The sequence below is a fragment of the Xyrauchen texanus genome, chromosome 3 (genome assembly GCF_025860055.1).
Source record: "Xyrauchen texanus isolate HMW12.3.18 chromosome 3, RBS_HiC_50CHRs, whole genome shotgun sequence".
Lineage (NCBI taxonomy): Eukaryota > Metazoa > Chordata > Actinopteri > Cypriniformes > Catostomidae > Xyrauchen > Xyrauchen texanus.
This window is the reverse complement of record NC_068278.1, coordinates 6,693,165-6,719,621: the sequence shown is the minus strand read 5'-3', so window position 1 is coordinate 6,719,621 and position 26,457 is coordinate 6,693,165. Positions and strand designations below refer to the sequence as shown.

Here is a 26,457-nt window from a genome sequence, read left to right as displayed (position 1 = left end):
CATTTACCTCGATATGTTTCTCCAAATTAGAGGCAGATTAATGCTGATATCTGCTTGAGCAAGTTAAACTCACATGACACGATCAAGCAATTGGCCTTTTTTTTTGCTAAAAGCCCTTTTATGTGCTGTTGCTATTTAAATAGCACCTACCGCTATTCAAATTTAGTGCAAATCTGCCTCTGCCTTTTAAACCGCTATAGATATAATCGGGACACATTGTCAGGAGTTTATAATACTTTCAGACTTGGCCCTGTTGTAATTGCACCTCAAATCCCATAAGGCTGTTCTGTGTCCCCAGGTGATTCTCTCTCGGCAGGTTGCCATGGTAACTGGCGGCCGTGCTCAAGGTTCATTGACTTGAAGCACAGTGGCTGCATTGTCCTTCCTTATTTAGCCTGAGAGAACTCTCTCTCTGTGTGTGTGTGTGTGTGTGTGTGTGTGTGTGTGTGTGTGTGTGTGTGTGTGTGTGTGTGTGTGTGTGTGTGTGTGTATTCATGTGTCTGTGGCTTGGCTGGTGTCAGGTGTGGAAGATTTTGACATTTCACTTGAGTACAGATCCATCTATGACAACTGAGTCTATAAATGTATCACCTATTTCTCAAACCAGGTTCAAAATTTTAAATTTCAACATTAATCAGTGGTGTTTGCTAAGGCAAACATCACTATCAAATAGTTCACCCAAAATTTTTTATTCTCTCATCATTTAATCGCCCTCATGCAATTCCAGATGTGTATAACATTTTTTCTTCTGCTTAACACAAATGAAGATTTTTCTTCAAGTGAATGTTGACCAAAACTTTGAAGCTCCAAAAAGCACATAAAGGTATCATTAAAGTTATCCAATCCAGTGGTTTAATCCATGTCTTCTGAAGCGACCTAATCAGTTTTGAGTGAGAACAGACAAAAAATAATTCCTTTTTCACTATAAATCATGACATCAACCTCTTTATTGTCTCCTTGGCAATCATGATTTCAAGCTCAATTACACTTCCTAGCGCCATCTAGTACTCTGAACATGCGTCAAACAGTAGGAAGAGCGATTGAGCTTTAAATAATGATAATTTCAAAAAACTGCAATGGCAAGATGCACAGTAAGAGCTATATTTTGGTGTGCTTTGCTCAGAAGAACTGGATTACTCTACTGGAGTTGAATGGATAACTTTTATGCTGCCTTTATGTGCTTTTTGGAGCTTCAAAGTTTTGGTTACCATTCACTTTCAATATATGGACCTTCAGAGCTGCGATATTCTACAAATCTTCATTTGTGTTTTACAGAAGAAAGAAAGTCATACATATCTGGAATGGCATGAGGGTGAGTAAATAATGTTTGGGTGAACGATTCCTTTAACAAGCCATTATACTGCACTTACAGCCAATTCAAAGAACGGTGTGTTGTCATTCAGAACAAAATCTTGCCAAAAGAAGGTGTTTTTGAGTTGGTTACAGTGATTTGAAAGAGCTAGCAAGCGTGAATTTTCAGGAAAAAAGTTTAAATAATATCATCAAACTGCCATTGTCCATGTCATTGGTGTGTGTGACCCGCTGATGCACCTCAATGCACACATTTCTTCCAGTTGATTTCTTCATTCTGTCGAGATCAGTTAACATTAACAGACAGGAGTGCAGAGTTGCAAGCTGGTGCAAACTTAACCACATCTGTACGATCGTTCACATAGATACATTTTCCAAGACCATATCATGTGATATTTAGCATGTTAGCATTAGCATTAGTGACATGGATGCAGAATGTAAACATGACAAATTACTCATTATTTACTGCATACTGTTCTAATTCATCAAGTGGTTAAAACAGCTTATTTTAATGGTCTCATGTAGATTCTAATCATAGAATGAGGCTTGTAGTAAATGATAACACCTTGTATTGTCACATTGGGCCTACATGTGTTACATCAGCGTGCTTTCAGACTTCAGTGCTTCTTCCCTTTATTTTCATGTTCTTTTCAAAAGGTTTATGTAACAGTTCTTGGAACCATGTTACAAAGTGTTTTAAGGACTATCTGTCATGGATATGTCTCTGTTCTTTTAAATAATTTCTGATGTTGTGTGTACTTTTCCTGTTTACCTCTATGTGAATGTGCTGCCTTGAATACTATTACATGAGCGTGTTGTGCCTGTGTCTCGTCTGATTTTGATAGGAAATGATTTGAAGATGGAGAGAAATAGATCTACTTGGGTGGTTTAGAAAGATAAAGAGGGTGAAAATGCAGGATGCAGGCGAGGCTTACCTATGGTGGCTCAGAAGGAAAAAAACATCAAGAGAGGCCAGTGAGTACCACAGGGATGGTGCGATTTATGAGAGAAAACATTTCTTAGGTTTGTGTGCCGTAATCCTGACTGTTAATCTCAATAAATAGACAGCACTTCTCTAAGAGCCCTAGATTGTGTGTATGTATGTGTATGTGTTTCTGTGTACGCTTTTATGCTATCGCATATTTCTCCAGATGGAAGCACTTAAAAGCTTCATCTCTAGAGGGAGAAAGATCTGTTTCCAGGTTTCCTCTTTTGAAAAACATATTCTTACTTCCATGAATAATTGAGATGTAGTTCCTTTTGCTGTCCAGTAGAGTTTTTCAAGCAACAGATTTAGCTAAAACAACTGAGCAATGAGAAGTCAACTGTTTTTCGAATCATCATTTAAATGTGTTTTTTTATCATTATGAAATTAGAACACAGAAAAAAAAGGACTTTTTGTCCTTTGATAAATCCCTGCACGCTATCAGTCCAGACCTATTTTTGACATTTTCTGCCAATTAATTTGCAATTATGTCTTCATTAAGCGTTTAGTGGGACACACCTCAAAGGCAAATAAGAGGGCATACTTTTTTCTTTCTATATTTCTACCCCATGTGGACTAAATCACAAGCCAGGTGGTTTGTGTTCCGATTTCACATCACACATGTTCATTCACTGCGCCTCACTTTGTTTGCAGCTGAGACCATTTTAAGCTAAACAGGAGTACAATCTAGCGCAATAGTGATACATTAAAGTATTACTGATAACACTTAAAGGGATAGTTCACCTAAAAATGAAAATTCAGTAATTGTTGACTCACCTCTGTGTTGTTATAACCCTATATGTCTTTCTTTATTTTTAGACCATTGAGCTCCTGTGCACATTCATGACAGGACACGAGAGCAACAGTTAACACAGCCCCCTTGTGACATTGGGGCATTCAAGCAAAAACTTGTCTGTTTATCTAAAGACAGGCCTGCCACAGCAATAGTGGCAAAAGAACACAGCACAGCTGCTCAAAAAACAGAGAACAGAACTTACTAAACATGTCTGAAGAGTTTGTAGTCGAAGAATTGATGCATTTCTATGCCCAGCCTTATTTTTAATTTTTTTGGACCAGTGCCAGTTCACAGTGGACGGAGATACCCACGCAATTCTGAAAATAGAAAACAAGCTATCGATAGAATGTACCATCCCTCGTCACTGCTGGTTAGGACAAAAACTCTGATTACCATAGAAAAGATACCTTTTATCATGTGTTGTTTGCCATCAGGTTAGGACACAGTGTGATTGTGACTATGTTTCTGTTTGATTTCGGAGTTCTCCTTTCAAAAAAATAAGGCTGGGCATAGAAATGCATCAATTCTTCGATTACAAACTTCAGACATGTCTAGTCATTTCTGTCCTCTGTTTTGTGTACAACTGTGTTGTGTTCTGTTGTCACTATCACTGTGGAGGACCTGTTTTTGTGGGAGACCCCTCGCCCCAATGTCGCCAGGGGACAGCGTGAACTGTTGCTCTTGTGCCCTATCATGAACGTGCACAGGAGATCAATGGTCAGTGAACATTTTCACTAAATAATACATTCAATTTCAGTTTGTTTCTCACCAAACTTAACTTATGCTTTCATAACAATCTCTCTAGAGTCTCATGGAATAATTTATTAGACTTCTGAATTATACTTTTGTGTCCTTTTGAAGCTTGAAGAGGTGGTCACTATAAACATCCTTTGTATGACATCACTGAGAACGATTTTTTTTATTTATTTTTTATTTCTCCCTTTGTGTTAAGAAAAATAAAGAAAGTAATTTAGGGTTATAACAACACAGGGGTGAGTAAATATTGACTGAATTTTTGGGTGAACTAATCCTTTAAGATCTATGAAGCCGTGTTATTTCAACCCCTTTCTTCGGTGGAGCACAAAAGGAGATGTTAGGCAGAATGACAGCCTCAGTCACCATTCACTTTCAATATATTAAACAAAAAGATGCAAATTAAGTAAATGGCTAATGAGGCTGTCATTCTGCTCTTTTCCTTTTGTGTTCCACTGAAGTCATATGGGTTTGGAATTACATGAGAGTGCGTAAATTATGAGTCATTTTGTAGGTTCGTTTTAAAAGTGCAAACACTGGCTCTGTCAAAAATTGTTCCATTTGACCAGCCCAATGTTGCAACATTATCTCAAAAAATGCAATGCAAACCCTAATGCTTAAAATAATGAATTGTTTAGGCAGGGGATTTGTATTTCCCAGTATGCTTTGCATGGCACTCGACAGAAAATTAAGTGTAATATAGTGTGTCTTTGTGCAAGATGAATTTAAAGGGGTAGACTTTTTAGTGTTTAATGTTTTTGTGTTATTTAGAAGAGTTTCTGTTATGTTAAAGGTTTTTTAACCATTACCATTTTGGTAAAAGGAGGAGCTTGAGCTTAGGTTGAGGACAGGTACTAATTCAGATTGTTCTAATTAAAGCATAGTGTTTCATAATAGCATGCATTAAGCATGCTAGCATTCATTGTACTAGCTTGTTAGGTTCCCTCTACTTGAAGTGTGTAAGTTAGTTGAGCTTACATGGTAATTTTAAGTTCAGCCAATAAGGTAATTTTAAAGTTATGTGCCATGAACATGCATGAGTTGGCTTACTCAGTATTTTAAGTCAAAATCTGAAAGTTTTAGTAACTTAAACTTGGGAGGTTATTAACTAAAAACAATTATGTAACTGATTGTCTCACATTTTTTGTGTTCTGCTAACTTATTAGGGTTTACAGTGTGATGTGAGTTTGGGCCAGACACGGGGAGTGATCGGGAGAGCTATTTGAGAATATCATCATGTGTTGAGGCGAGTTAAGTTGATAGTGGTATTAATACATTTCAATGTTTGATTTTAAAAGCATTTTTGATGCTGCTCCTGTGTTGGGTGGCCACTTGACGTCCAATTTCCCACAGATCTGCGTCCTGAAGCAAAACCAACAAGTCTTATGACAACTTGTAATCATTTGTGTGAGATGCAAAAAAAATCTTTTAAAAATTTTGTAAAAATTTTTAGACCAACTAATCAACAAAAAGAATTTCAAATCGATACAATATAGGCATACAAATGTAGTTAGCCTATTTAAGAAAGAAAATGTCTGTGAACAAATTCGGTTACTCGTTTCATATTTATTTATGCAATATAAATGACTGACGTATGTCAGTAACCTGTAAAACACTTCCCTCATCTCATTATACCCTGATGTTTTCTTTTTTCCTTTTTAAAAAAAGTAATTTTAGTTTAAGGCTAGGGCTAGGGGTTAAACTCAAAAGAAACCGTAACAGCATTGTTCATTTCAACGATTTTGCCATCTTGTACTAAAATAACGACTTCTCGGGAGACCGGATTGAGCAAAACTAGTTGTGGAGCATTTCAGCACCATGGACAGTTCTGCTGTACAGCAATTCACTGCAAGCAAACTGTATGATTCTTGATTGACTCATTTGCCAGACACCAGAAGCATGTACTGCCAGTTTTACACCCCCATCTCTGTCTCTCTTTCTCTGGCTCTGGACTGTGTGCAGATGTTCTCTGATGAGAGCAGATTTGTTCTTTCCCCCCATGTTCACTGCACAGCTGCACTGTCACTGGCTGCCTCCTCTGCAGCCTCGCTCTGATTGGTTGGCAGCAGTCTCTGTGCACCCTGATGCACTGTGTACAGCTTTGAAAAGCACTTTAGCGACATGACAGTGTTCAAATGATGTTCCACTGTTAGTCAGTTAAGCAACATTTCTTATCAAATTGCTGTGATGCAGAATGTAGAAACAATTGATCAAATCCTAGAAGACCTGTTTCTGAAAACAATTGACGTTTTGCTCATATTGACACTGATAAAATAGGATGCAGTATTATTCGGGATGTTTTGATGTAAGTGCAGAATAATTTTGATAATTCGGTCTCCTCTACTGGTGATGTCTTACAGACTTGGTTCAGTGCAGATGTTAAAACAGCCACATTCATCAGCAACAGACACAACCATCTGGATTTGAAAACCACCCTTGGCCTTTTAAAACAGTTTGTGTTTGTAGTGAGGAGAGATGAGTTCAACTGAGAGACCTGGCAGAATTGTTTTGCAGTTTAGTTTATTGTCTCTGTTAAGCTTATGAAAGAAAGAAGTGTAGGACATACTGTATTTAAATTGATTCGTTGCTAGTAAGCGCTTGCATGTTGTGCACTATATATTTCCTGGTTTTCTGCATCATGTCACCATATTCAAAACATCCTAAAGGAATGTGTGCAGGATTTGGAACCAATAATAATAATAATAAAAAGTTATGGAATCAAATTAGACACTGGATAAACTGATTTAACATTTATGAGAGGACTTCAGAGCTTATATTTGTATGTATTCACAACTGATGTGGCACTGCATGCTGCATGTGTGCTATCGCCCTGTGCTTTCTGTATAATCGCTTGTCTATAAAATACATTTTAGGCATTTATATTGTAATTTGGAACAACAGAATCAAATAAAATGCTACTGGATAAACAAAATGCTCCTGAGTAGTTCAGCGAGTAAAGACGCTGACTACCACATCTGGAGTCGTGAGTTTGAATCCAGGGCATGCTGAGTGACTCCAGTCAGGCTTCCTAAGCAACCAATTGGCCTGGTTGCTAGGGTGGGTAGAGTCACGTTGGGTTAACCTCCTTGTGGTCGCTATAATGTGGTTCATGGTTTATAATGTGCGTGGATGCCGTGGAGAATAGCGTGAAGCCTCCATGCGCGTTAGGTCTCCACGGTAACACGCTCAACAAGCCACATGGTAAGATGCGTGGATTGACGGTCTCAGATGCAGAGGCAACTGAGATACGACCTCCGCCACCCGGATTGAGGCAAGTCACTACGCCACCACGAGGACCTACAGCGCATTGGGAATTGGGCATGTCATAATGGGGAGAAAAAGGGGAGAAAATCCACTCACAAAAAAAATATCTTCGCTTTTTGTATTGTAATAACGTCATGTTACAGAGCTATAGATCTATATTCATCCTGAATATATATATTTTTTAATTCTTTCTGATGTTCTACGTGGCCATTTTATCCTATTGGAGACCACAATAGTCCTATGAACAACTATGTGCTCTAAAAACCCTTGATGTTGTGTTATGTTGGAAGCCTTTTAAAAATCCCCATTAGGATAGGTTCAAAATCATGATAGAAATTCCAGTAGGAATCCTTACAGAATATTGGAACCACAATCTTAATAGTTTCTTGACAATCTTAATCACTTTCTATGTGTCAGTATAGATGTTTATTGTGCCTAGAGACCGTGGTTATGAAGAGACAAAAAAATGTTTCTCAGCACATACAAAACACAAGCAATAAGGTGATTATTCCGCAGTGGTCCTGCTCAATTCACACATTAATCGCAGTGGAAATCAGAGAGAGAGAGAGAGAGAGAGAGAGAGAGAGAGAGAGAGAGAGAGAGAGAGAGAGAGAGAGTGTGTGTAGAGAGAGAGAGAGAGAGGGTGGAGGTTCACAGAGGTTTTCAGTGGGTTCTGAGTTGGCAATATCGCGTTTGATGGTTCTGTCGCACAGAACGGATACACAATTCCCTTCACACATTAATCGACGGCATTTCTTCGTTAGCGCTTTAACTATGCTATATATCGGTAATTACTATACTATAGTATCACTGTAGTACGACCTGGCGATGGAATATGGGCACTGCGGAGCTGTCAAACTATTTTTTGATCGCGCGCGGTGATCACCATGGCAATAATTACGCGTCAGAACAATAACGCGACGTTTGCTGCTGTATGGAGAGCGCGTGAGAGCGTGCTGTGTGTCAGATAGTGACCACCTCTAGATAGTGTGAATGTATATGTGTGTGTATGTTTGGTTTTGTGTCCATACGTTTCTATACTGACGAAAATGGCGAAGCGCGGTTGAACACAAGTGTACGCGTCTGCGCGCCTCTCTGCGCTCGCGTTCGAGGTCTGCTCCGGAGTGCCATTAGGTGAAGCGGCACCGACTGTTGCGCATCCTGTCAGTGGAAACCCAGTGTGGATGGGAGGTTCCGCATAGTGAGGAGGTCCCCCCGCCTTGGACAGAGAGAGAGACCACCCGGATTCTGCAGAGGAATGCCTCAACAAGGAGGGAAACATCTTCAAGTTGCGTCGATACGGGTATTGGAGAAGTGCAGTGGGCGACTGTATAAGCTGACTCTGCACGCAACAGATTTGGGCCTGGACCGCGGCCAGTCGTGACTTTTGCCTGGCGATACAAACACGCGTCCGACCGCGTCAAGATAGCGTTTGGACGCGTGCCCTACGCGCAACAGCTGCAAGTTGGTGCCAGCACATGCAAGACCTCTCTTGAGTTCTATCTATCTATCTATCTATCTATCTATCTATCTATCTATCTATCTATCTATCTATCTGTCTGTCTGTCTGTCTGTCTGTCTGTCTGTCTGTCTGTCTGTCTGTCGATCAACTCGTGCTGTGATAGATATCTTTCAACATCTTCATTGTTACTTGAGAAACAACACAAACATCAAAAGAGACTATCTGATCAACTCCAACCCACAGTGGCTGGAGGTGTGTAAGCACTGGTCAGGATGCAGGTCTCATTTGCTTGTACGGAGCACAATCTCAAGAGCCGCAGCGAGGACCGCCTGTGTGGCCTGCGAACTGCACCTCCACCAGGGGGCAGCAGCGGCGGAGGAGGAGAAAGAGGGAGCGGACAGGGAGGAAATGCCAGTTATGCAACTCAGAGCACTGTCATATCACGGGACGTGATGGGGTCCCGCCCCCTGCCTCAAGGCCACGCCCACATGAAGGAGGCTATTGGACGGCACAGTAGCATGAAATACAGGTAAGCAGAAAAAGGGCGTGGCTAGACAGGTGAAGGAGTGTGGGTGTATGTGCTTGGGTGAATCTCACGAAAAAATGTCTAGGTTATAGTATCAAAGAAACTATTTTGCATACAGAAGAGTGGAGACTTAAAAGTAATAGCGATCCCATTTCAATCCCACATTACTTTCTTTCTTCTACAAAAGAAAGGATATATTTAAAAAAATAATAATTTAATGAAGCGATCGCTTATTTCCATGTGTTCCACACAATGAAATTAGTTTCTTTGACATGACATTAAAATGTGGTCTCTACTCAAATACTTTGTGTAGAACCTAAATGAACTGAGTTAACCTAACTTAAATTCAAATTCTGTTCAAATTACTCTATTGAAACTTGCAGCTTGTTGCTAGCTATAGCAGCAAACACATTTGTATATTACATATATTTTTGTTTTGCAATGTATAGCAAGTATGGTGTTGCTGAGAGTTTACAGATCCTCGAACAATCATTATGCTGATAATCTTTCAGAATTTGCTTCATTATAATTCCATTACACGGTGTTGTTACAACTATAAAGCACCCAACATTATCCTAACCATTAGCTCCACGCTTCTCCACAATGGTATCCTCCAAAAAAACATTACTCCTCTAAATCCCAACATTAAAGAATATTAGACACTAACAAGCCTCCTACTTGCTTCATTTTGCATAGAAATACATAAAAATAACACTTAAATGTACTCTTCCAATCCAGTCCCATGCAAAGCATTCTGGGAACTGGAAATCCCCTGCCTGGTTTCAGCAATACATTGATGCAACAAATATGATTCTCATAGTCCCAACGCAACTGGATTAAGTGAACATAGATAGATTGTACACAGTGAAATTAAAACTGAGGCCAAATGCTAAAGTGATGCATTAGCTCATTTTAAATAAGTAAAAATCATGTTAAGTGAACAAAATCCTTTAGAAGTCTGAATCCATTTGAACGTTTCATAGCAATGTGATCGTATCACCTTCTGATGACTGTGTTGAATATCACTTGGACTTTACACAATATAATTATGTTCTCATCATAAACATAGATGTATTTTGTTGATTTCGATTGTACTGGTTTAGTATTTTCAATAGAGCACCTTTCCTATTTTTCAGTGTGGATAGTGCCTCACTTTAAAGCTTAAAAATGCACTCAAAGGATCATTAAAGTAGTTAATGTGACTCGTGTGTCACATTCCAAGTATTCTAAAGGCATACAATAACTTAGGAAGATGAGGAGACAGAATTTTTAATCGTTATTCACTTTCAAACCAAATCAGATCATTGATCAACTCATGTACTGAATAATAAGGTTAAATGTTATTGTTATTTCACCATATTTAAATTGGGGTCATTATATACTGTGTTGAATATTGATCAATGATTTGATTTGATAGGGAATAACTTAATGTGAATAAATAAAATTGTTTGATTATCATTCAAAATGATCGTATGGCAGCAATCCAGTATATCCTTTTGTGTTTCACAGAAGAAAGAATTTCATATTAGTTGGGAATGACATGAGACTGAGTAAAATATGTCAGAACTTTCTCTTTTGGGGTTTAGATGTTCCTTTTAATAGATATCCTTTACAAGCTTTCAATTAAAGGGGGGGGGGGGGTTAATTGTATTGAAAACAATGCCACAATGCAGCAACAACGTAATAGCCCTAGAATTTGCTTTCTTTAATCCAAATATGTATTTTTATTCATTTTGGTTTTGGGGTGAAATTTTACTCGGGCAGAAAATTTTCTTGACAAATTTCGTGAGATTTCTCTTTATGTTAAAGAACCTGTTGGGGAGCACCTTCCGGGGCTGAATGATGTTTTATAAATTTTTAAAGATTAATGAGGGCCCTATTACAGTCACTTTAATTCTCTGTGTGTGTGTGTGTGTGTGTGTGTGTGTGTGTGTGTGTGTGTGTGTGTGTGTGTGTGTGTGTGTGTGTGTGTGTGTGTGTGTGTTATGAGTGAGTTGAATGAATGTCAAACGGAATGTCAAAGGGGCAGTGAGTGACCTCCATTGAGAATACCGTGTCTGTGTTTGTTTATGGCTATTTCACCTTATTGCGTCAATGGTGAAAACATATGAATGTTAAATGTTATGAGAATAAATTAGATATACAATGATAAACTCTCATTATGTTATAGTATTAGCTATAACCCAAGACGCACAACCTTCCAAAAGTGATCATACTCGCTTAATTATTTAACAGTATCCTCTCCTTTAGCCTGTTTTATTTTTCAAATGTTAAAATACTAAAATACTGGTCAGAGTTATAAGTGAGCCATTTGTATGTTGACTTCCTGAAGTGTAAACACAGTGACTCTGTGGCTATTTTGTAGTTTATTTGTTTGTTTGAGTGGTACGACATGTCAACTTCTAGCTCAGCCGATGCCGTTTGTTTGGGACAGAACTACCTATTCGGTTGAGCAATAGAAGGTGGGTGCGGAGTGGTAGGAGTGTTTAGGAAACCTGGTTGGAAATAATAATTTTTTGTGTACTTGCATTATTTGGTTCTCCTAGTGGCACAGAAATCACACATTTGTATTTGTGTGTGTTATCTAGATGTCAGGTTAATACTGCAGACTGCTGTTACGCAACACATGTGCTCACATTTTTCACAGTTAGAATATCCATGTTGTCTATTAAGTCTTTAAAGGTCATTTTTCCCTGGTAGACAGATGCTATTCTTAGAACATGGGGTTTTACAGATGTATCCATTAAAACATTGGTGAAAGAGTGCGTGTGTGTGTGTGTGTGTGTGTGTGTGTGTGTGTGTGTGTGTGTGTTAGGGTTGCCACAGTGTACGGTGTTACCGGTTTTACTCGGTACAAGGGATAACACCAGTGTGAAATTTTTTTCTGGGTAAAAGGGGAAACATTATGAATGGAACTTCCAAAATCAATTCAATAGCCTAACGAATAGACTAGCCTTAAATAAAGAATAGTTGTCTAATGAAGAGTTTGCAACCCATGATAAATGGACCTTAATAACGCACTGAAAGCCAAAGGTGTCACTGCCAGAATACGTTTAATTGCAGGTAGCGAATATAATGTGCATGGTGGGTAACTAAGACGTCTCTGATTTGTAATGACACAAGAAATGCTTTAAGACACACAGACACGCGCTTGTAAACGCAGTCTATGCGAATGTCTGACGAGCTGTTTGTTCGGAAGTGTGCAGTCTCGTGGAACAGTTGCAACACACTCTCATGGCAAAATCATCAGGATTCGTACAACTATTCTAAATTTGGTTAATTAGTATGATATCGTGTGACTGCATTTGTTTGAATTCCTACGACTTTCACTACAGCCAATGACATCGCTGGACATCGTTTCCATCGAATACTCGACACTTCCTTGCTTCTGTCCCACACAACAGCGTCCTATCATGTTTACACACTCTACTGATTGGTGTATATAAAGGGTTTGGGTAAGGGCATTATATTAATAATTATGTCCTTAACGCCTCACACTCAGATCTCATGCTTACTTCCGCATTAGACATCTGGGAATTTGCACATGATGAAGGCATATGAGTTTATGTAAACAATATTGTGCAATACCATACTGTGGAAAGGAGGAGGGTGGGGCCAGGCCATGATGATGCACGCCCGGCCACTAATCAGGCTAATAAAGCCCACGAGAGGGATAAAGACATCCGGAGGCGGCAGTTCGGGAAAGAGAGCTTCTGGCAGCTGTCCTGTATGTGTGTGTATGTTATATGTCTTTTGCTTTAAGTTAATCATTAAATTATTATTTATATTGTCAAGCTTGTTCTCACTTCCTCCTTTCCATTGAACCCTGTTTTATTGGTGCCGAAAACTGGGAAGAAGGAGGGATGCGCCGTAGTAGAGTCCTTGCCACTACCATCCACCCCAAAGGAGCAGCCGCGGCCATCCGGCGGGGGTCTGAGAAGCCCGGCCACCTAAATGCGGAGGAATGACCACCGACTGTGAGGGGAGGAGGGGCTCCCTACTGACCACCTGCAGTGGTCGGGCCGCTAGAACGTGCAGGGTTCAAAGATAAGACCGCAGTCCACGAGCGGGAAGGGGCTCACTACTGACCGCCTGGAGTGGGAGAACCGCTGCCAGGGGCGGAGGAGACCCCTACCATCCACCAAAACTAAGCGGGGCATTCTGTCCGCCAGGGGCCAGAGGACTGCCTCCGATCCACCCAGGGAGGAGCAGCTGTCATCCACTAGAGGGTGGAGGAGTGACCGAGTACCAGGCTACGGCGTATCAGAGAACTGGCGAGAACATTTGTTTTCTCTCTCCTCTCTCTCTCTTCTGCTTTCGCTCTGTGGTGGCCTTTCCCTCTCTTTTTTTTGTTTTTTTTTCCCTCCCCTTGTCTCCCTCCCAGGTCCGAGAAGGCAAGGAAGACCTGCCATCAGGTAGGGCCAGAAGGGCATGCCCCCCACCCGGAAAGGAGGGTGTAGTGTTAATCATGCACGGGGCTCCCCGGCCTGAAGCAAAGGAGGGAAGAGTGTGGCAAGGAGGAGGGCGGGGCGGGGCCGGGCCGGGCCGGGCCGTGATGATGCATTCCCAGCCCCTAATCAGGCTAATCAAGCCCACAAGAGGGATAAAGGCGGCCAGAGGTGGCAGTTCGAGAAAGCGAGAGAGCTACAGGCAGCAGTCCTGTATCTGCGTGTGTGTGTTATATGTCTTTTGCTTTAATTACTAATTAAATTATTATTTATATTGTCAGACCAGTTCTCGCTTCCTCCTTTCCCTTTTATCCCGTTATACATATGAAATGTAAATTATATATGACTTTTCAAGTGATCGGATTGGCAGTTCGTTGTGAGCGCAACTCTTTAGGGTCACTTTATATATAGCCTATACATCCGTGATTAAATCATAAAATACAATACAAAAACACGTTCAACTCGAACAATGATTTATATTCAGTGATTATTATCATAATTATTATTATTATGTTTACATTGAGAATTGTTTTTAGATCTTAATTTGTATTATAAGACAGATACTTGAATGACGCTAAATGGAAAGGTGGTTATATATGATTTTATTAATTTGTTTGACCACTCAATTGCTTTTTTGTTTAGTTTGAAGTGCAATTTGAATTTAGAAATGTCTTTGGTTTATGTTTTTTTTTTTTTTAATTTTTTAATCATTTTCAATGTAAAATCACTAAAGCAAGAATATACACCAATCCCTCAACCGGGGGGTTGACGATGTAATTGGATAGTGTTATTATTTGTTTTTAAATAAAAATATAGTGAACATATTTCTTGCAAGTCACCCAGGCCTAGGAGGGAACAAAACAAATTTTTTCACACACATTCAAAGTCTGAAGCAGCAAAACTGGGTCTTGGTATGAAAGGTAATAAAACACCAACAATATTTGCCCAGACAACGAAATCCCCAAGGGTTCGTTGCCCTTCACATCTGTTGAAAAGCCATCTTTCAAAAAGTTGAACAACACACATTTTAATTGCATTTTATCTGTTTCATTTGAATTTTAAGTTAAAATAAAAAAAATAAAGGTCAGAGTTTGAAATCAAGCTGCCTTGTGTTATTGTGTAGGATACTGCTTAAAGAAAATTACCCCATAGTACCACTTAGCATTCAACTAGCGGTAATACTGGTGTTAGTCAGTTTGAAAGTGGACCGCGCAATGTGAAAATTATGATATTGTGGCAAGTCTAGTGTGTGTGTGTGTGTTATAATAGTCTCATTGTCAGATGGCATGTCCACTGACCATTTATGTACCATCTGATGTGTATTGCACTCAAAAAACTAAAGGGATGCACATTATACTGTATGGGTGACTATATTGGTATTTGCCATAATTAGCATTTTTTTTTATTATTATTAACCCGATTAGGCTGATATTAAAAGCAATTCATATTAGGGCTTGTTATTGTCCGTTTTTATTTTACCCCATAGTGACAGCCTACATGTGAATTTCATTCAGAAGTGATCATTCCTAAGCCCTATTCCCTTTGAAGACTTTCCACTGTGTGAGCTTTGTAGGGCTGGAAAGTGTGGTCATGTGAAATTCACTTTTAAATTCATTTGTATTGAAAATTCTGTTTGGAATGACCTTACCGCATGGCTATCACGAATCATGATTGTTCTCCCTTAGAAGCTCCCTCTGAAAGCATTGTTTATGCTGTTTGGAACTCAGGGTAAATTTGTCTATACAAACTTGTCTGCAGACTGCTGTGCCAATATTTAAATCAGTTGCCACTTTGTTGTAAATCAGTCTGTTAGAGAGACCCACCCTTAATCAGGGAGTCAAAAAGCAAACTTTGGTTGATTGCATTACATGTCAGTCAGGTGGACTTTTCCTGTCTATGTGGGCAGATCTTCTTTTAAATATGTCCTTTTGCCAGAATAAGCTACAAAGCGAAGCATACTTTATGCCAATAGCCAGAAGTATGGCTTTGCGAGACTAGCGTCGGACAGACTACAGACACTTTCCCGGCATCACAGACAGAGATTCAGGTCTAGTGGACAACAACTTTGGCCTGCGTTGAAAAATGAGATTGTATTTACCATGTGTTAATATTGAAGTCATCTCTACTGAGCTGCTGTGCTATTCAATCAGCCTGATAGGATGAAAAAGACTATTTCTAAGAGATTATTACCCAGAGGGAGGTTTTGGGACAAAAAGTGACTAATTGTATGTGTCCCATTTTTTTCTCAATAGTGTGAGATGTCATCTTCGTATTGTTAATTTAGACATCAAGGCACTGGAGCTTCAAAACCTGTGAATTTTCTTATCAAAGCCTGTTTCAAATGGATAAGAAAAGAGATTTCTCTTTCCTGTCTTTCCGCCAATTTCTCTCTGAATAGGATACAGAGATGGAGATAGATGGAGATAGATAGACATAGATCAACGAATGGAATGGAATGCCTGTGTACTGCATGCTGCACAGTATATACAGCAGCCAGAAAAATTATGTGAACTAGGGCTGGGCGATATGGCCAAAAATACTATCACAATATTCTTTTTCATATTGTTTGATATAGATATTTATCACGATATACAGTACATTCACATTGCACTTTTTGTTTTACATTTCCAAGTTGGCAAAAGAAAGAAGAAGAAGAAAAAAACCGTTATTCTAAACAGTCAAATCAATCGATAAACTTGGATATGAATGTTAAAAGATCATCCAATTTGGAATGCCCAATTACATTTACATTTACTTATTTGGAAGACACTTTTATCCAAAGCGGCATACAAAAGAGGAACACATAAGCCAATCATCTAAGGAGACAAAGTTTCACTAGCATCAGAATAGTAGTATTCAAAACAGATTAAAGTGCAACAAGAATGATTGTTTTTAGTTTTTAGTGACTGGTTAAGTGCTCATGGAAAAGATTTGTTTTTAGATGTTTTTGAACACAGAGAGTGAGTCAGCTTCACGGATGGAGTTGGGAAGGTCATTCCACCAACGTCGTATGATGAAGTGTGTTGGTGCCTCTTTGTGTTGGTACAACAAGGCGACATTCTTTAGCCAACCGCAGGCTTCTAGTGGGCGCAAAGCTCTGCAGAAATGATTTTAGGTGTGTTGGAGCAGATCCATTGACTGTTTTGTATGCCAGCATTAGAGCAATGAATTTGTGCATCAACCGGCAGCCAGTGAAGAGAGACAAGTAGTGGTGTAACATGCACTCTCTTTGGTTCATTAAAGACCAGACGTGCTGCTGCATTCTGGATCATTTGCAGATAATTGCACATGCAGGGAGGCCTGCAATGAGAGCGTTACAGTAGTTCAATCTTGTTATGACAAGTGACTGAACAAGAAGTTGTGTGGCATGTTCAGAGAGGAAGGGTCTTATCTTTCTGATATTGTAGAGTGTAAATCTACATTATCTTGCGGTCTTTGAGATGTGGTCTGTGAAATTTTGTTAGTTATCGATTGTTACCCCAAGATTTCTGACTGTTTTGTCAGAAAAGACAAGGCGTTTGGTCTTGGCTGGGTTAAGTTGCAGGTGGTATTCCTTCATCCAGGCCGAGATGTCTGCCAAACAGGCAGATATTTGATCAGTTACTCTGGTGTCGTTGGGCTGGAAAGACAAATAGAGCTACATGTCATCGGCATAGCAGTGGTAAGAGAAACCATGTGCCTGAATTATGGGTCCCAGTGATGTTGTGTATATAGAGAAGAGAAGTGGCCCAAGCACTGATCCCTGAGGTACCCCAGTAAGTAGCTGATGTGGCTTGGACACCTCACCTCTCCAGGCTACCTTGAAAGACCTACCTGAGAGATAGGAATTAAACCAATCAAGCACAGTTCCTGTGATGCCCAGCGAAGAGAGGGAGGAGAGTAAGATCTGATGGTTGACTGTGTCAAAGGCTGCAGAAAAGTCCAGCAGAATAAGGACGAATGATCTTGATTCAACTTTCGCCTCTCAGCGACTTAGTGACAGACAGCAAGGCAGTTCGATGTTCAAAAAGGACGTAAGATAGCCAGGGGCTGGGTGGTGTAGTATGTGCTGGCCTAAAGGAGAGAGGACAGATGCTGTCTAGGCAGGTTGTTAAAGTAGAGCTAGTGTGTCTATGGTAGTGTTTACATCCAGGGTGGAAAATACATTTTGTGTGGGAAGATAGGTAGAGACAGCAGTGGAGACGTGTGAGGGTGAAAGAGAACGGAGGTTATGACATGTAAAGGAGTAACAAGAATATTTGAGTTGGTACAGTTACATGTAAAAAATAAGGTCCAGCTGGATGCCCGATCTGTGAGTTGCTATAGTGCAGAGGTTTTCATACGGTCGTGAAAATCTTGGAAATGCCATGGAATTGTGTTTCCAGGCTTGGAAAAGTCATGGAAAAACAAGTTAACACTGAATGTTTTGGAAAATTCACGGCATTTACTAAAAAATATTTTCAGCAGTACAAGTGTTATGATCCCTGGTTGTCTGCCCCGTGTTTTCCGTGTCGCCGTCACCATGATTCCCGTTCTTTTTCACTGTGTCATTGTTCGCACCTGATTGTCGTTTGTTATCATCATGTGTCTGTGTATTTAAACCCCACTGTTCCTCCATTCCCTTGTCGTTCGTTGTTCTGACTGTTTTGATGTTTTGGAAGGTCCTGATGTTTACTCTGTTTCCTGTCTTGCTGTGTTCATCCTGCCATGTTTATCCAGTCCGTGTTCCTTCGATGTTTTCATGTTTTAGTTTCAGTTTTCCCCCCGTGGATGTTTCATTTGTTCCAGTGTTGTTTGTTTTCTCCATTGTTCAATAAACCCGCGTGTAGATCCAAACTCCCCATCTGTCTCCGCCTTCTAGCCATTACAACAAGTATGCTAATAATTCTTCACGTTTGGCGCGATTGTGAATAAGCACTACTCAGAGCCCGCGCGGAGCAGCAGTATGCAAAATGCATTGCTGCGTAAACTGAGTAGATTGTGAAAATGCGCATGCATTTTTGCCTATTAAGCATGATGACATCATCAGTTGCACAAAAACAAGCACACACGTTTCTCATTTATCATAAAAGCATTTTTTTCATTGGAGTTATCTTGCATTGGGACCTAACGCGCCTCCACAGCATTGAAGTCTGCTGTTTTAATCTTAATTAAGTTAATCTCAGTGTTACTGGACACTTTTATTTCCTTTTTCTCTTTTTCTCCAAACATTCTTGTCCCTCTGAGTCATTTATGTATATGAATGCAAAAAAATTTAGTTCTCAGAGTTTGACACATTATATTATTTAACAGTGGTGTCAGTGTTGTTTAAATAAATGTTTATTTTCTAGTAAACCACATAGCTTGTCAGTTGTCATTCATATTAGTTAAGATATGCTGTGGAAAATTTTGACATGGATTTTTCTTATTTGACATGTGTACAGAGATGTTTTAGGAAACATATGGTCATGAAAATTCACCTCAAAGTCATGGAAAATGATTGATAAAAATGTGTATGAACCCTGATAACGGTTCACGTCTGCACACATCTGTCACGCTTGTTGCAAAATGGATTGCTTTGTATTGACTGAGTTTTCCCTCTCGAAAGGCTATGAAAGTCCTCATCCCCTTCAATTACTTATGCGAGAACGGTTTTCCGCTTTGACACCTGCTTAAAAGCAAATTACCGATCAAGGCTGCAGGTGGAGGACGGTTTACGCTTATTCCTTTCTACCGTGCAGCCCCGCATCGATCACCTGTGCGCATCAAAAAGTCGGACTCATTGTTCCCACTGATGTAGGGATGATGAAAATGAAGAGGCAAAATCGGCTATCAGATTTTTTTCTTTTCTTCTTTCTTTTTTGCTTAACGTAGGCCTATATGGAAGTGATTTTTTTCACATTTGATACTGTGACAAAACAGCGCTGTCCATCTTGCTGATGTTGTTTGATGTCTGATGTTGATGTTTTCAAAGTTGAGTTGCCTTAAGTAGCTTCATTGTCCCTGTAATAAGGGCTTTGTAAGTCGCTTTGGATAAAAGCATCTGCTAAATGCATAAATGTAAATGTGAATGTATACACACAGATAAGAGCATACTTGATATGTAATACCATTAATGGTGTTCAGAGTAACAACAGCTAATGCCAGCGATTATTATGATAACGACTCTAATTGTTATGATTAAATAGTTACCATTTTTTTTGTTATTTATAGGAGATGGCGTTCATTAAGAAACGTATGCATCTGATGACATGTCATCTGTGAGTATCGCAGTAATGCTTGTCATAGACAGATGTTACAGAGCTACGTCCTTGTAAATCTGCTTAAATATGTGCTCTATGGATATTTGCCAGATATTATTCACACACCATATGTTACATCAGTTTTACATCAGTTCCTGCTGGGTTTTACTTGTTCTTGTGTCATTGATGTGTTACTGCTGTTGCTGTTTTCAGGTAAAGACAAATTCTGATTTGTACCCTTTTGCTAATAAAGGGTGTGCAGGTTTTATACTGACCCCTGCTTTATTGGGGTCCATGTTAAAAGGGCAGTTAGCTTCGATGGCTCAACCTTCCAATCTCCATAATTGGCAGGATAGCAGTAATAAAAATGACGACTTTACCAAAAATTAATTATCTATTTTCAATGATTCCAACCCACCCCACACTCACCTGGTTTAAATCACTAGACTCCATTATCACTCACTTCTACTGGAAAAATAAAACACCAAGGATAAAACTCACTACACTACAAAAAAACAAGGTTCAAGGAGGACTAGAAGCACCAAATTTGTATTATTACTCAGTGGCTAACCAACTGCAATACATATACAAATGGATCCACCCCACCCAATCCGATACTATATGGCTAGATATAGAACAATCACTATGCAAAGAATTAAATATAGCTGACATACCATTCCTCACCAAATCAATCAAACAACACACATGTTTTAATGCAGTAACTATAGCTGCCACTCTGACAGCCTGGTGGAAATTTCACCAAATCACAAATTCTATACTAGCTCCATCTAACCTCACCCCACTGTGGAATAACCGTGACTTCATAAGCACTAAGAAAACACTGAATTTTGGCACATGGGCTGAAAGGGGTATCACTCACATTAACCATATTTTCAAAACTAACACATTAACAACATATCCGCAATTGGCCCAGGAGTTTGGCATCGGGAGCGATGAATTTTTAAAATACTTACAATTCAAATCTTCTGTTCTGGCAAAAATAAACATCAGAGCCACAAATTTAGAACTTCCACCGGCAATATCAGACTTGGTTAACATTTCCTCTCCAAAGAAACTTCTCTCTAAAATATACAAAATGATTTCAAATCAACTTCAGACCATAGACTTACCAACAATAAAATGGGAAAACAATCTTTCAATAGCTCCTGATACCAACTTCTGGACCCAAATCTGTAAAAACATATTTCTCATGTCCAAAAATGCAAATCTTCAATTAATACAATACAAAACACTTCATAGAACACATTACACGGGCAATAGATTAGCCAAAATGGGTTTCACATCAGAAGTTTGCACACATTGCAATCACAATTCTATAGATACATACATCCATGCAACCTGGCACTGCACTCCAATCAAGCACTTTTGGGAAGAGGTCACACAGTCACTATCCACTATGGTCGGCTACCACATCCCATTATCGCCTTCTCTTTGCTTGTTGGGGACCTCACAATAATCACTGATAAAACTATAAACTCAAAATGCTCCTCATAGCTCTAACCATCGCAAAGAAAACTATCCTCATGAACTGGAAAACTCGTAACAAAATACACATTAACCATTGGAAAAATCTTATTACAGACTTCATTACAATGGAATACACATCTCCCCCTTATAATTACGCATCTGAAACCGACCTCTGCCATTCAACACTTTCTGATCTCTTACAACTATGAATCCTCTCTCTCCTTTCAACTTCGACTCCTCCCTCCTTTTTAATCAACCCACGGATATTACTATATTTTTGTCATCATTGCCATTATTATCATTATTGTTACTGTTATGATTACTATATATATATATAAAATTTTTTTTTTTTTTTTTTTTCTGTTGTTATTGTCGTTGCTCTCATCATTGCTATCACCATTGCCATCATTGTCATCAGTATCATTATTGTTATTATTAATACTATTATTATTATTACCATTGTTAGTACTGTTTTGGAATTACTAACCTGGTGTTTTCACTACTGCTGTATTTAAATTAATTGATTGTTTCCAAAATTCCCCCCTAATCTTTTCATGTGTTTTTAATGCATCACATCGTAGAATAGAGAGGAAAAGTTTCATTTTAAAATAAAATTTATGTATGTATATATACACTGAAAAACCTCAAACACTTAGGCAGGCAAGACAGGAGAGAAGTGGTTTCCATGGGACAGCATCTCTGTCCCAAGTTGAGACACTCTCACACTGTACCCCTTGTTTTAATGCACATTAAACACTACACATAACATACAGAGAGGAAAAAAAAAATAAATAAATAAATAAATAAATTTCTAGGAGAAAATAGGGATTGAAGAGATGTGGGGGGAGGGTTATCTTATATTATCTTATTAAAATATCTTTTATTTTTGAAGAGTGCTGACAATGGTAATTGTTACATAGGAGGAAAGATGGAAATAAGAATAGAAATAAAAATTGACTGATACAATGTTGGCAGCATGTTGGTAGTGAGGAGTGGTGGTGGTGATGGTAATGATGATGGTAATAAATAATAAATGGTTATTTTGCTTATGCACACACACACACACACACACACACACACACACACACACACACACACACACACACACACACACACAGTTATTTTCACTTCTGGAATTATGGAATTACTATATTGTTCGTTAATGCACTATTTTGGTTTGTATGTCTGTCTGTTAATAAAAAAATAAATAAATAAAAAAAATAAAAATAAAAAAAAGGGCAGTTAATTAAAAAATGAAAATTCTGTCATCATGTACTCACCCTCATATTGTTCCAAATCCATATGATTTTTGTTTTTCCCCCTGTTTCCGGGGGAAAAACCACTACAATAATAATGGCTTTTATTCATTTTCAAAAAAATCACAAGTAAAAGGGCAGATTATCAGTTCTTATTTTTCACTCTTTTCCTCATAGAATGCTATCTTATGACATAAAATAATTTTTACTACAGTGCATGACTTTTAAGGTTACATTTGAACATTTGCATTACATAATCCACTGCATTTAAAAGCTTGTTCGAATGAAGGCTCGAGAAAGTCATAAAGGTTTGAAAACACCTTGGCCACCATAACCGCCATAACCTCCATTCCCTGATGGAGGGAATGAGACGTTGTGTGGATGTAGTGACACTAGAAGTCGCTCTTGGAGCCCCAAACACCACTGATCTTTCAGAAAATGCCAATGAGAATTGGCGAGTGGAATTTGCATGCCACTCCACCGGACATACAGGTATAAAAGGAGCTGGCTCACAACCACTCTTTCTGGTTTTGTGTTGAGGAGCCGAGACAGAGTCCCGGACATTTCAGCGGGTAGTGCTTTGTGGCAAGAGGGACACAACGTCTCATTCCCTCCATAAGGACACGGAGGTTACGACAGTATCCAAGATGGTCCCTATCTGTCACTCACTCAATGATGTTTCGATTTAATGACACTAGTGGTCCCTATACAAAATGCCACAGTTAGCTGAACTGTGTTACGTGGACTGCCGATGCAGGTGCAAGCAAGCTGCTGCGTGCATAATAGCAGGTGCACCGGTCTGCACGTAGCCTCGTTGGGGGGGTTTGGACGTAACTAGCATGGGAGCAGGCCATGTTTTTTCTCTCCACAGAGTATTTTGATTCGGCTGGGGCCATCTAACGCTATTATTCACGGCGGGGAAGGTGTTCTTTTCCTCCGCGGAGACCACATCCTGCCTGAAGGGGAGATTCAGTCAAGGAGCAAATGCGTCATGTGGGCTCACCAGCCGCACATGGAAAAGGCGCAGTGGTAGGTCTTACTCGAAGGGGAGGAGCTCTACAAACACAGTGACCAGAGGCAGAGAGTGCTCTGTCCAAGGGAGAAGCGGGTCTACCGATAGGGAGACCATACCGCAGAAAATACATCACAGGGGGCTACCAGAGGTAACTGGCACCTGTGGAGCACCTACCCCAGTACAGGGCACACTAACACAAGTTCTGGATCCGGGTAGGAATTTCTCTGCCGAATTCGCCAGCCAGAGGGCTAGGGAGGACAGACATCCAGGGTCCACAGACTCGTGAACTTGCACAGGAAAAGAAAGTCCACGTCTTTGCCTCACAGAGGGGAAAGGCGCTGTACGCAAGCAGTATACCCAGCCAGCTGTCCCGTAAACTTACCTGTTCGTACCTGACAACGCAGAGGACAAATCCGGCTCAACACGGAGATCATAAAATCTCGTGAAGGTATTGGGTGTTGCCCATCCCGCTGCCCTGCAGATGTCTGCTACAGAGGTGCCACTGCAAGTACCAAAGAGGATGCCATACTCCATAGAATGTGGTCTTAATCCCAAAGGGGTGGGAACTTCGCCCTGGGTCTGGTATGTCGAAGCAATGGCATCCACAGTCCAGTGGGCAAGCCTCTGATTGGAGACAGCGTTCCCTTTCTGCTGTCCGGCAAAGCAGACAAAGAGCAGCTCAGAGCGTCAAGAGCTCTGCATGCTATCGAAATAAATGCGCAAAGCACGGATTGGACACAGCAATGATAAGGCTGAGTCACCTCCTTCTTTTGGAAGATGAGTATTCTTCCAAGAGTGTCTTTTTTAGATGTTATAATATAAAGTACACAGTCTTATATCTTCATCTTTTTGTCTAATTTTCAAATACTTTTTTACTACAAAATCAATGCTAACAGTTTTGTTAATGCACACAGATCTGCATATTAAAAAAACTAAATAATCTCAAATTGTTCTCTCAGCCATATAGTGACTCATGTTTAACTGCATCAAATGTTTACTGTATAATATATCATGAAACATCTTCCTCTTTAATGCATAACAAATATTCTTCTTTTATTTCTGTTGTAGCTTTCAGACACTGTAGAAACACGAAAAGCCTCCAGTAAGAGTCAACAGCACAGTTGCTGTGCTATCACTGACATATCATTGCTCCTTTATGAGGAGTAGCACTGCAAATATGAACCAGTTAAGTCATTATTCTGTCAGCTGAGGTGAAATTCATGTTGCTATTAGATGCCTGGATCAACTTCGCAAAGGGAGATAGATATCAGTGAATGGACCCCATATAGTTGTTTTTAAAAACAGAATAAAAATGACAAAAAACATGCACGATAAAAATCTTCATTTAAACACAAAGTAGACATGGCCTGTAAATGAAACGCCTCTCGTTGTATAAGATTTTTATCGATATCGCCACCACAATGACAAAAAAAATGTCGCTCTCTTTCTCTCTCGCTTGCTTATAATGGAATAATAGCATACTTCTTACTGCACAGTATATACTATATCTCGTTTACTATAAAAAAAAAATAGTATGTGAATCAGCATTCTGTATGTAACATTTCCAACAGTTGTCACATAATCTCATTATGTTGCATGTTTAGAGGAATATTTCACCCAAAAATGACAATTCTCTCATCATTTACCGACCCTTATACAATGTCTTGCAGGGAAAAGACATTCTTGCAAAAATGGACTTAAATATTGATCTTTTTCTCTCCCACATCTATCATATCACTTCTGAAGATATAGATTTAACCACTGGAGTCGTATGGATTCATTTTATGCTGCCTTTATGTGCTTTTTGGGGCATCAACATTTTGGCACCCATTCACTTGCATTGTGTGGACCTACAGAGCTGAAATATTATTCTAAAAATCTTAATTTGTGTTCTGCAGAAGAAAGAAAGTCATACACACCTGGTATGGCATGTGGGTGAGTAAAAGATGAGAGAATTTAAATTTTTGGGTGAACTGTCCCTTTAACTCAGCAATGGCACCCATTTGTCAGCTGATCATTTTAGAAATTAAAATATTTTTTCTGGTAACTTTATAAGGAATGGCAACATAATACGTTGAAATGTAAGATTAAATAGTTTTATATAGTATTTTTTGTTGTGACATGTTTCCCCCAATATTTAGATTAGCGGTCAGTCAGTGGGCTATTCAATGACCAATTATTAAATTTTTACTTTTGCTGAACATAAATGGAGTAATCACATTATTATTGTAATTACATTACTTTCAATTTACTTTCTAAAACACTTTTCACAGAAATTTTGTTTTTCCATACACTCAGCAGCACTCACACTCAGTAATTAGTTACTGTAATTTAATTGCTTAAAGGATTAGTTCAGTCAAAAATGTAAAATCAGTCATTGTTTAATCACCTCTGTGTTGTTATAAGCCTATATGACTTTCTTTCTTCTTATCACAAAGGGAGGTTATGAAAAAACTTTGTGGTCAGTGATGTCATACAATGGCAGTTTATCATGACCACCTTTTCAAGGTTCAAAAGAACACAAAAGTATAATTCAGAAGTCTAATACATTATTCCCTTAGTTACTTTTTAAAAAGTAACTTAAAAGTTTTTAAAAAGTAACTTAAAAGTAAAATCATTTGAAATCAGATTACTTTTCCGAATAAGTAATCTCAATTTTACAGACGTAATTAGTCATTTGTATTGGATTGCTTTTTAAGAGTAACTACACTGCTCAGCACCACACATTTCTTCCTTTTAGTGACTCATTAGTGGGTGCATGCCCTTATAACACAAACAAACTTACATATGAACATAATTCATGCATTAAATATTATATTACAAATATGTGTAACCCAAGTAATGCAAGTTTAAAGTAATTAAGTTGATTGAAAGTCAGTAACTGTAATCTGATTACAAGAATTTAAAATGTAATGTAATACACTACTGTGGCAGGGCGGAGGGCGGGGCCGGG

The 26,457-nt window shown here is 39.1% G+C and overlaps 1 protein-coding gene across 1 annotated transcript in view; it reads left to right on the top strand.

Moving 5' to 3' along the window:
• The first annotated feature begins 8,726 nt into the window (after positions 1-8,726).
• Positions 8,727-26,457, top strand: part of LOC127620835 (voltage-gated potassium channel subunit beta-3) — a 46,432-nt gene continuing 28,701 nt past the window's right edge. The window contains exon 1 of the mRNA XM_052094095.1: positions 8,727-9,100. Coding sequence (XP_051950055.1) covers positions 8,844-9,100 — 257 coding nt within the window. The 5' untranslated portion in view covers positions 8,727-8,843. The remainder of the gene's footprint in view (positions 9,101-26,457) is intronic.